At 35.1% G+C, this 12,393-nt stretch overlaps 1 protein-coding gene across 4 annotated transcripts in view; it reads left to right on the plus strand.

Annotated features, from left to right (window-relative positions):
* GBF1 (golgi brefeldin A resistant guanine nucleotide exchange factor 1) overlaps nucleotides 1–4,946 on the plus strand; it is a 324,935-nt gene extending 319,989 nt beyond the window's left edge. For all 4 annotated transcript variants that reach the window (XM_026710970.2, XM_026710972.2, XM_026710971.2 and 1 more), the window contains exons 39-40: nucleotides 2,889–3,026; nucleotides 4,243–4,946. In XM_026710970.2, coding sequence (XP_026566755.1) covers nucleotides 2,889–3,026; nucleotides 4,243–4,514 — 410 coding nt within the window. In that variant the 3' untranslated portion in view covers nucleotides 4,515–4,946. The remainder of the gene's footprint in view (nucleotides 1–2,888; nucleotides 3,027–4,242) is intronic.
* The last annotated feature ends 7,447 nt before the right edge of the window (nucleotides 4,947–12,393 follow it).

The following is a 12,393-nucleotide window of genomic DNA, read 5'->3' on the forward strand; positions in this document are numbered from 1 at the left end:
AAAGAAAAGGGTAAAAAGGAGAAGAAAATGAAGTATTTAAGTTCTAAAAAATCAACCAAGAAAGGGAAAAATAAGGTGAAAAATTGATATAATGTCAGAAAGCAACAGAAAAGCGGAATACAACAGAGAGGGGAGACTAAAAGGCTGGAGATTCAGAGATGTGGTGGGGTAAAAAGGTTAGATTTGACAAGGAAGGAAGGGAAAAAGTGAAGGGAAGTTATAAAAGCTTAAAACAAGATGTTAATAAACAGGGTTTTTTTAGAGATAAAGGGTAAAACATAATCTAAAAAGATTCTGCAAAAGTACACAAGATTGTATGGTAGTATTTGTATTTGAAATATGTGTTAATAGAATATTGTAGGGAATGTGTAATTAAAGTGTAATTAGTTTAATTAACTAATTTGTTATGGAACATTATTTTTAATATACTATAAGATCATTATGTTTTATATTTTAAAATGTTATGTAGAATGTACTAAGCAGAATCAGAAAGAAACTATGTATTATTTTAAGTGTTAAATTCGGGGGGAATATAGAAAGGTGTCATACTTCAACCAGTGACTACAGGAAAAAGTTTGTGTTAAAGAGAAAGATAAATGGATAATTGAAAAAGAACGGACAAAAGATACAAGAATAATGATTTAAATTGAGATTAATTAAATAAAATAGAATTAAGAGAGTGAAAAGAGAGAAGACATATGGAAAATATAGAATGTTAAATAAGATATGAAATAGTATATAAGGTGAGCATGAATTTGATTTATGTCTATACAAAAAGTTATAACCCAGGGTTAAGCCGCTTTCTAAAAAGAAGTTTTATGTTTTTATGTTATGTATTTTGTTAGCTTATGTTTGTTTATTGAGGATTAATGATGTTGGATAAGAACATATGAAATAGTAATAATATGAAATATAGTAATATGAAATACATGAAAGTATAAGTTTAATGAATAAAATTGAACAGAAATAAAGGAAGAAACAGTGAGAAGTTGGAAAAGAGTAATAAGATATGAAGTTGAATATATAAGATGCATATTAAATTGTGTGTGGAAACGTGATAATTTAGAACTATGTTGTACTTAAATGAGATGTCTTTGTTAAGCAGTTTTCAGAAAAGATGTTCTATGTTCTTATGTTTTATGTTTTGTTTGTCTGTGTATTCTCTTTGAAAATTAATAAAATTTGTTACAAAAAAAAAAAGTACTTCCTAACGGCAAGCCCCCCCACCATTCCCCCCATTTCGCATGTTTTAATATAGGCCTTAATTTGGGGGGAGGGGCTTAATTTCATTTCATGCCTATAAAACATGCTGGGACTTCCTATTGGGGGAGGCCGTATTGTTGGAGAAACAGGGTACTAATAAAAAATTTACTGTAGGAGATGATCAGGCTGAGCCAGAGGAAGCACGCCATCAGTTTGGAAACACCCACAAAATATTTAAGTCCAGCCCTTCTTGAATTCCATCTACCCTCAATTTGCCTTAACCATTAGTAGTTCAGATTCTTGCATGGAATATATTTGCATTCAGCTGAACGTTCAGGTTCCTGATTTATTATGTCTGACACTTACTAAAAAAATTCATAAAATTCTCTTAATTGTATCTAAGACATAGTAAATTATCAAATGTAAATAACCTTATATTTAAAAAGATATTACATCAGCTAAAATTTACTCCTATAGAGGATATTGAACACACTATGTACAGGTAGTGCTTAATTAACATTAATTGAGACCAGAATTTCTAAGCAATGCTATCATAAAGCATGGTGTCATGTGACTACATCATTTGCTGATGGCAAACTTGGCACTCTTGATGAGGTCATGAAGTGAGGATCCCAGGTCATTGCAAGTCCCAGGCAAATCACTGCATGAACACTGTGTGCCGGGGTTGCTGCTCTGGGCAGGAGAGGTATCTGAGTGGCCCACAAGGTGGACTATGAGTGCAGTGGAGCCAGGTTGTCAGAACATACCTGTGCTTTGCTGTCATTCAGTGCCAGTCTTCCATGGACCCTGGGATCAGGGTGGGTGAACGTAAATGCTTGGGGGAAAGTGAAACTATGGAAAGAAAACCATGAAGAGTCCTCAACCATGAAGAGTCCTCCCTCCATGGGAGAGGAATGCAACTGCAGGGGTGACTGTTTGAAAACAACTCTTTTAAAACTGAGTGGATAATGTGGGGGACCAACAGTGAGAAGTGTTTGGGAGGGGAAAGTGATACCTAGGGATTTAGCACGTGAAACTCAGTTCTGGCTTTGCTTTACTATAATCCACTTGACCATTAGTAAGCTGTATCTTTCTCAACAAATGGAATTAAGGATTGTTCTTACTTAAAGGTACAAGGATTGCTGTTACCAGGTGGTGGAGGGTATAAGTGACTTACTGAAATAACTTGCAACCTTCCCTGCTGGTTTCCCCAGAGTTTGATTCTGGGAAGTCAGCAGCAATCTTGCAAATGGTGATCACATGACTGCAAGAAAGTGCAACTGTTGTAAGTTTTCACACTCTGAAAGCCAAGCATTCAGAATGTGATCATATGACGTTGGGGATGTTGGGATAGCTAAAATATTGAGGATCAGTTTAGCTACCACTTGATTAGCACCCTAACTTTGAATGGTCCCTAAATGAATGGTCAATTTAATGAGGATCACCTGTAGTTTAATTGCTTATATTATTAAATAATGTAATAATATAATTTAATAGTTATATTAAAACTTGTTTGATCACAGAAATCCAAGTTCTAGCTTCAAATGGGTTTTAATAAAATGTATGTATTAGGGTATTTTGCATGTTTTTAATGGTTTGTTGTGCAGATACATAAGGGCCATAGTCTGAAATGCAGCTTTATTTGAGGGATGTTTATAATACTGCTCCTTGCTGTTTTTATTTAGACCCAGTTTCTACCTTACCAGTAGAAGTACATTCTCCAAAACCATCAATATCTGCTCAGACCCATTCCTCTGAAGAGGATTCCAGACCATCTACTCATTCAGTATCATCTGAGAAGTTTCCAGAACTACCAGCCAGTGGTAGGTCTATATTTTCTACAAGATGGACTATGAATATAAGAGAATAGAAAAAAAAGAAAAAAATAATCACTGCTCATGATCACATAATCATAGGGAAATATGCTAGGCAAGGATGAATCATTTGTTTCATTCTTCAGAAAAAAATTTATTCTGCTTTTTTCTTAAAATGTTTTTTAAATAAGTATTTAAGAAACAAAATTTAAAGTGCATGAAAAACATCAGTTAAATCTTTACAATCCAGCCCAGTAGATTAGACCCCCCACCTCCCTTTTACAGAGACAAATTACAAATTGAGCCAAAGTATGTGCCTGGTGGTGGAAAGTTATCATAGAAAGGCAAGGTTGAGTTAAATTAAAAAATGAAAATAAAATGGTTTTGAAGTGGGGTGTGAAATGAAGAAGAGGTCCAGGACAGAGGTGATATTCAGCGGGTTCTGACCAGTTCTGGAGAACCAGTAGCAGAAATTTTGAGTAGTTTGGAGTTTGGAGACCCGGCAAATACCACCTCTGACTAGAGATTTTACAGTCTCCTTCCCCTGCCATGCCCAACAAGCCACACCCACAGAACCGGAAGTAAAAATATTTTAATCCCACCAGGGAATAACATACAAGGAATAACATACAAGAATGGATATATCAAAACCTATTTACTGGGCCAATGAGAATCATACAGTTAAAGTAAAACATAGCTTATGCTCATTAAAAACTTCACTTCATCAGATGCAAAGAATGGCTAGAGTGGGATTGATGGGATTTAAATGTATACTGCGATGGAATGGAAAAGGCAAGAAAGATAGCTGGTTATGAAGATGAGGTCAACAGGTGAGACAGGTTATGAGGACTTTGACAACTTGATGACTATCCCTATATTCCTCCTATTCACCCACGTTTAAATCTTTAAACAGCCACTGTTTAAGGATCTGCTCTCTGATGGTGAGCTGCAGCACACAAATGCTTGTGCTTTTTAATAAAATTCTTTAGTGGGGAAAGAAGCTCCCAGACTTCTGATTTTTGTCACTGTAGGCTACCACCCCTCTCCTATAATGTCTACAAATTTTACATGGATATTATACAAGAAAACCTCATTGCAGACCTGAACATTCATTTTCGAAGGACTTGGAAGAGCTCAGAATGAATTGGTTGAAATTTGGGGAAGTAATAGAGGCTAATTTCCCTCTCATAAAAATGAGAAGTTTGTTATTTTTTTCCCCCTGCAGATTCTGAGAATGCCTGCGTTTCCAGTCACTTTGGATCACATTTTGCCTCTCCAGCAACACCTGGAAAGATGAACCTGGCTACAGATATTCCTCCAGCAGTGGCACAGCAGCCTCTTATTCTTCAACCACTAGCCTCCCCCTTACAAGTGGGAGTGCCACCTTTGTCTCTGCCTATAATTCTGAACCCAGCTCTCATAGAGGCAACCTCCCCTGTACCTCTTTTGGCTACCCAGCAGTCTACTGACTCCATCACAATTTCTGAAATAAATTAAAGGAAAAAGAAGTTGAGTAAAGGAATGATGGATTCTGATCATGACTGAAGTCCAACTGAAGTTATGCTTGCCCTAGAGGAGGCCCTAAGCAGAAGGATAGCATCCCAAAATAAACATTCTGAGGTGACAATCTTCCAGCTCCTCCTTGCTTTAAAGTTAATGTTTTCAGTAGAGTCCTGATTCCTTTCAGAATAGAGCAAGAACGCCAGATGTTGTAAGAATCAAGCAAAGAAATATCCAGCTTCTGTATAACTTTGCTTCACTGTCAGCATTCCTTGCATAGGACCATTCTTTCACTCTTGAATCTTCAGGGATTTAGGCTTGTAGTTTTGCCAGAGTAAACAGAGCTTTCTGAGAGGATTAGAAGGGTCACTGAATAAAATTTGAAACTGTGGAAAAGCTGCATCTAAAATAAAAGAAAGAAAATAATAATCTCAGATTCCTTTGTAAACTTCATTAGGGTTAGCATTGGTGGGGTGCTTCTGTTTTTATTTTAAAATTGCTGAGTGCCTCCCAGGCAATCCAATCTAGTGTTTGCTACTTCCTATCAAAAGGTACTGACATGAAGGTACTGATCTGCAATAGGCAAATAATAGTTACTATACCTCCTTCAGGAATGGACTGCAAAATGTTTTTTTTCAATCTTTTTTGCAGTCTTTCACTTAGGAAAGACGTGAGTATGTATAAGCATGTGGATTAGGGGGAGTGTGAGTGTGGGGGTGTGTGTATATGGAGTTAATTGACTTTTTAGGATGAAATGAAAATTGCCTGTAAATGAAATATGGCTTAGATGTTTATTTCCTTATATCTCTAATATGTTGCCTTTTCATTCTACATTATTTTGGAAAATTAGAGGTTATCACTATTGGCCAATTATCAAGAATCACCCTTTTTGAAACGAGAGTATAGATAGGGTGTGTTGAATCATTGTTGACTCCTGGCAACTTCCCCTTTTTTTTTTCTTGGAAAGATTTTGGAAGTGTTTTGCCCTTGCGTGCTTGAGAGGGCGTGACTGGGCCAGTTTTGTGCCTAAAGAGGGACTGGAACTGTCTCCCAGTTTCTAATGTGTTGCCTTAGTCACTACACCAAACTAGATTTTATACCCTATGTCCACCCAAACAGATTCTACACCATTTTTGTCAGATGGCAGTCGCAAGATGAATCTCCCACAACTTTTGAAGACAAGCTATTTTATTGGTTGATTGCTCTCACTGTCAGAAGATGTCTCCTTATTTCCAGGTTGAATCTCTCCTTTCTATCTATAATTCCTTGTCTAGTCTCCAGGTGCTTTGGACAATAGCTTGACCTCCTCCTCTCTGTGGCAGCCCCTCAAATATTGGAACACTGCTATTGTGTCTCCCTGATCCTTTACTAAACTAGCCATGCCTAATTCCTGTAACCATTCATCATATGTTTTAGCCTCCAGTCCTCTTATCTTGGTTGTTCTTCTATGTACTCTTTCAACATCTTTTTTATAGTGTTATAACTAAAACTGGATGCAGTACTCTAAGTGTACTCTAAGGCTTTATAAAGTGGTATTAGTATGATTTTGATCTTGATTGAATGCAATTTAGAATTGGATTAGCTTTTTTGGTTGCCACCACAATTTGATTGTCCACTAAGACTCAAATTTCCCTCTCACAGTTACTGGTATTAAGCCTGGTTTCACTCAGTCTACATGTGTACTTTTGGTTGTTCTTGCCTAAGTGTAAATTCTTTTCACTGAATTTCATTTTGTTACTTAGGGCCCAGTGTTCAAGTCTTTCAACATCCGTTTGGATCTTGAGTCTATTTTCTAGGGTGTTGGCTATTCCTACCAGTTTAGTATCATCCACAAATTTGGTAAATTCCCATTCTATTCCCTCATCTAAGTCATTTATGAAGATATTGAAGTGTACTGGGCCTAACATGGAACCATTCCTTACAAAGACTTAGTACCATTAAGGAATACTCGTTGAATACAGTTTGTCAGTCAGTTACAAATCCATCTGATGGTGATGTTATCTATCCCACTTTTTTCTAGCTTACCAAGAAGCAGGTTGTGGTCTACTTTGTTGAATGCCTTGATGAAGTCTAAGTATACTATCTCCACAGTATTTTGTTGGTCTACTATTTTAGTTGAAAAATGAAATAATTGGCATGTTCTGTTTTTAACAAATCCATGCTGACTTCCAGTTATTACTTTACTCATTTCTAGATGTTGGCAGATTTGGGTTTTTTTATTATCTTTTCCAGTATCTTCCTGAGTTAGGCTGATTGGCCTGAGTATTGATGTTATTGATTAACAGGCTGATTATCTCCCCTCCTTTTTCCTGCCCCCCTCCTTTTTTTTTTTTGAACATGGGAACCACATCAACTACTAGTCTACTACCAGAGGGTAGTTCTCCATTGCTCCAGGAGTTTTGGAATATGTGGTACAGTGGTTCTGAGATGATATCTGCCAGCTCCTTTAGAACTCTGGGATGTAATCAGGTCCCCGTGATTCATCAAGATCAGACAGGTGTTCTCTTACCATTTTTTAAGCTTATTTTAACTTTTATTTCTAGGCTGTTTTTTACCGTTATGTTTTGGGTAGATTGGGATATTATTTCTTATAGTGTGAAGACTGATGCAAAGAATGAGTTAAGTAGTTCTGTTTTCTCTCTGCTGCCTGTTACTTCTTTGCCATCTTCTTTCTTTAGTGGACCAGCTGTTTCCTTGATTATTTTTCCTTGTTATTTATATGTTGTAAGTTTTATTATTATCTTTGACTTTTGCTGCAAGTCTTTGTTCATTCTGGGCCTTTCCTTTCCTGACTTTGTCTTTACAGATTCTTGCTATCTGCTGATATTCTGCATTTAGTCATGTGTCTTCTTTCCATTTTTTGTACTTCTCCTTTTTGTCTTTCAATTTGTCAGAGAAATCTTTGTGCAACCATGCATCTTCTTCAGTTCTTGTTTTTCTTTTTCAGTGGTATTGTGCTGGACTTTTATGATCATATTTTTCAATCTCCCAAGTTTCTTGAGTGGTTTTTTGCTTAAAGATTTTCATCCAAGAAATCTTTCCTAAGTTCTCTCTGAGTTTATTATAATCAGCTCTTTTAAAATCTAGGACTCTATTGTTTGTGTGTTTGCGTTATGTTGAATTCCAGTATGACATGGTCAACCCAAGATTTCTGCAATTTCAACTCCCTCTATCTTCTTCTCTGTTTGTAAGTCCAGAAATGGCTGTCTCTCTAGTTCCCTCTCTAGTTCCTTTTGGACAACAAAGTTATCAGCTAGGTTGGTCAAGAACCTATTCAATTTCAAATTTGGTGAGGAATTATTCCTCTAATTGATGTAAGGGTAATTGAAGTATTGTAGTGTATTTCACACATATATTTGTTAGTTGGTTGGCAAAAAGTCTATCTATTTTTCCTGCTTGGTTGAGTGGCCTATGGAATGTCATTCTTTTTTCTAGAAGGTTTTTGTCTTTGATTCTGTGCATTTCTGTAATAATTTAGTGCAACTCCATCTCCTCTATTATGGGGTGTGGTTTTTTGAACAGTTTGTATCTTTCTATCAGTAGAATAGAAAGATATTCCATCATGGATTTCATCCCACCAAGTTTCTGTAATTCCTTCATATCTATCTTCATGTATTAATAGTTCAATTTCACCCGGTTCCCCCAAACTTTGTTTGTTGGTATATAGACACTTGAGGTCTTTATGTCTGGCTCTGGATATGCTTCCAATATTTGATATTTGAGTTTGTCTTCCTTGCCATCCCATTATTTGACTTGTTTTCTAGGGTGTTTTGCATGGAATTAGCTCCCCTCCCCTCAATTTAGTTTAAAGCCCTCCTGATAAGTTGAGCCAGTTTTCTGGAAACATTCTTCCCAGTCTTAATGAGGTGTAGCCCATCATGGAAGTAGTGCAGACCATGGTCCAGGAATCCAAAGTTTTCTTGACACCAACCCTTTAGCCAGTAGTTTCTAGAATCCTTTTTTCTCTTACCGGATATCATTGGCAGTACAGATGAAAAAATTACTTGTGCACCTAACTCCTAACTGCACCTAACTTGCCTAACTGCTCATAATCACTCAATATTGTTTTCGGGATGAATATAGTCCTACTGTCACACATGCTTCTTGGCCATGGTCATAGTTAAGTTTTTTTTAAAAATGCAAACTTTGTTTGGGCCTAAAATATAATTGTATAATTGCATCTTACAAAGTTCAGTGGGTTGAAATATAGCAAAATGTCTGTATTTCATGTCTATGTTTTTTTTTGTCATTCCTGAGTATACTAAGAATGAAATCTGCCTCTTTGTCCCCCAGAAGCAAAGAATATAAAGGCAATGCAGTGGAACTGAGAACCTTTCTTCTACAACCAAATAGGACTACAGTATCTTGTATCCATCAGATTCCGTGTTGCTCTTTCTTTCTACAGTGTAGCCAAATTCTATATGTCCAACATGTGCCCCACACACATTCTTAAACAATAATAAAAGAGAGATGGCTATATCTTTATATGGAAATGTATCCAAAGAAAAGGCAAACAAAAGTATCCTTCTGTGCATTAAGAGAGATAATACACTGTAGATATTAAAACTCCAGTTAAAATCTGTTTAAATGCCACATTTTTGAAATGTAAATAAATCAGACCAAGTTAAATAACTTCAGAATTCCTTCCACCTTCAATATATGCTGTACAGTTTGATTAAAAAACAAACTGAATTTTTTTAGGAGAGAAAAATAATCAAGCCCATATAAAATTCACATAGTGAAGACAGTTATCAACAAGTGGAAAAAATAGTCAACAGTGACATTATGAAGAACTGGATTCCCTCCAAAATTGATGAAAACACAACAAGAAAACTGGTCTAAAAGGTCTATTAAAGGTGCTGCAGGATTTCTAGCAAATACTGGTTGAGTACTACATATAACAACAATCTCTTGTATTCTTCATATGACTGGGTAGAGCAATAGTGGCTAATCTTTTTTGGCTCCCATGCCGATAATTGCATGCACACTCGCTTGCAACGCAGGGGTAGGGCCTTTTCAGATAGAAAACATCAATGCCTGGCTATTTTTTGCAAAAACCTACATTAAAAAGTATGTGGGAAAATGTGTTACAGTTCAACCAAAGTTGAACAATTCATATAATCCTCCCAAATCTATCTAGAAACATTTTATATATATAATAATAAAAAAAGAAAAGAAATACATCTTTATATATTCATTGTTTTCTAAAATTCTACATATTTTAATATTATATTTTATTATCTAACCATTGATAGAAAAGATCCCAAATTTTGTAAAATTGTTTATCTTCTTGTTCTCTAATTTCAAATGTCAATCTACTCATTTCAGCACATTCCAATATTTTCTTAGTGGTTTCCTCCTACGATGGTATTTTCTCATTTTTCCAATTTTTAGCAAATACAATCCTAGCCACTGTTAATACATTTACAATCAAATATTTTAAATCTTTATGTATCAGATAGAATTCCCAATAAAAATATCTCTGGTTTCAAATCTATATGATTTTTTGTCATTTTTTCTAACCACGTGTGGATTTTAGTCCAGTATTTTCTCGCATCCGCACAAGTCCACCACATAGGTATCTGATGACATTTCCAACATTTTTCAGATTTATTCTTGAACATTCTTGCTATTCTTGTCGGGGGGAAATGCCACCTGTAAAACATCTTATACAAATTTTCTTTAAATGCTGTTGACATTGTCATTTTATAATTTTGAGACCACAATTTTTGCCATTTCTCTAAATCAATCCCATATCCAAAATTCTTCCCCCAAGCAATCATAGTTTCTTTAACTTGTTCTTCTTCTAGTTTAATTTCTAATAGATATCCATACAGTTTTTTAATCACCTTTTCATCAGTACCTGTCAAAATCTTATCTAAGTCAGTCAATTTATAATAAAAACCTTCTGTTTTAAAATCCTTATCATACCTTGAGTGTATTTGCGCATATGAAAACCAATTCATCTTTGTACCTTGTTCCTCTAGTTTTTGCATAGATTTAAGTTCACCCTTTTCATTCAATATTTCCCCATATCTGTTTGTTCCTTCTTGTATATTATAGGATAAGAAAATGCTTCAATAGTCGATAACCGGACTGGAATTTTCAAATAGCATTGTCTTTTAATCTTCTCCCAATTTAACCACAAAGACATATATGATGTCTTCTAAAATAGCCCTGTGTTTTGGTTCCCTTATACCATAAAAAAGCATGCCACCCCAACAACAAATCATGTCCTTCTAATGTCAACAATCTAGTATTTCTTAATGTTATCTATTCCTTAGCCCACATCAAGTTTGTAGCTTGATAGTACAACTTCCAATTAGGCAAACCAAATCCTCCTCTAATTCTAGCATCTTGCAAAAGTTTTAACTTTATTCTCGGTTTCTTACCTTGCCATATATATTTCAACACAATTTTATTTAAATCTTCAAAGTAGTCCTTTCCAAGCATAATTGGTATTGTTTGAAACAAGTATAAAATTCTGGGTAAGATATTCATCTTGATTGTTGAAGTTCTCCCTATTAATGACAATTGTAGATTTTCCCATTTCGTCAAGTCTAACAAGTCTGTTTAAGTTTAATGTAATAGTTCTCTTTTAATGTACTACATCTTGCTGTCAAATGTATCCCCAAATACTTAACCTTGTTCGTGACTTGAATTTTCAATAGGTCTGCCAATTCTTCTTTTTGTCTTAATAGCAAAAAGCATATTCTTCGTCAAAATCTTTGTTTTATCTTTATTTATTTTCAAACCAGCCACCTTACCATATGTCTATATCTTTTCCAATAGCTTCGGAGCTGTTTCTAAAGGAACTTCCAAAATAAAGGCTAAGTCATCCGCAAAGGCTTGCAATTTGAATTCTTCCTTTTTAATTTTCATTCCTTTTATACTTTTATCTTCTCTAATATTTCTATTTAACACTTCCAAAGTTAATACAAATAGCAAGGGTGATAGTGGGCATCCTTGTCTTGTACCTTTTCTTATATTGATGGAATCTGTCAATTCTCCCTCTATCATTACCTTTGCCGTTTGCTTATGGTATATGGCTTCTATTGCTTGAATGAATTTTCTGGCTAAACCCATCTGTTCCAATAATAATAGCATGAATCTCCAATTCACATTATCAAATGCCTTTTGTCCATCAAAAAATATCAAAGCCATTTGCTTTTCGGGGTGTGCCTCATAATATTCCAAAGTGTCCAAAATTACTCTCATATTATCTTTGATTTGTCTCTTTGGCAGAAATCCATTTTGATCAGGATGAATAAAGTTATTTAAGTATTTTTTAAGTCTTTCTGCCAATATTGAAGCGAAAATTTTATAATCTGCATTTAGTAAAGAAATAGGTCTATAATTCTTAATTTGCAATGGATCAGCCTCTTCTTTTGGAATGAATGTAATATAGGCTTCTGACCATGTTTTAGGTATCTTCTTTGACATAACTTCATTCATGACTTCTAGCAATGGAAGGCTCAGCGATTCTTGTAATGTTTTATAAAATTCTGCCAGAAGTCCATCTGGGCCTGGTGCCTTTCCATTATTTTTTTTCTTAAGTGCTTCAATTAATTCCATCATTGTTATATTGCTTTCTAACATTTTTTCAGTCTCTAGGTATCTTAGGTAGATTAGCATTCTGTAAATACTGTTTGACTCTTTCCTCATCAATATTCTCTTGCTTATATAGTTGCCCATAGAAGTCTCGAATAATTTCCTTTTTCTCTTTATTGCCGTAGCAAACTTGACCTTGATCATCTATTAACTGCAATATTTTCCTTGATTCTTTCTCCTTTCTCAATTTGTATGCTAACCATCTACCTGGTTTGTTTGCATCTTCAAAGTAGTTCTGTTTAGCACTTCTAATTTTCTGTGCTAA

This window comes from Pseudonaja textilis, chromosome 4, assembly GCF_049901715.1.
Source record: "Pseudonaja textilis isolate UNSWEBS1 chromosome 4, rPseTex1.2, whole genome shotgun sequence".
In the NCBI taxonomy this organism is placed as follows: Eukaryota; Metazoa; Chordata; class Lepidosauria; order Squamata; family Elapidae; genus Pseudonaja; species Pseudonaja textilis.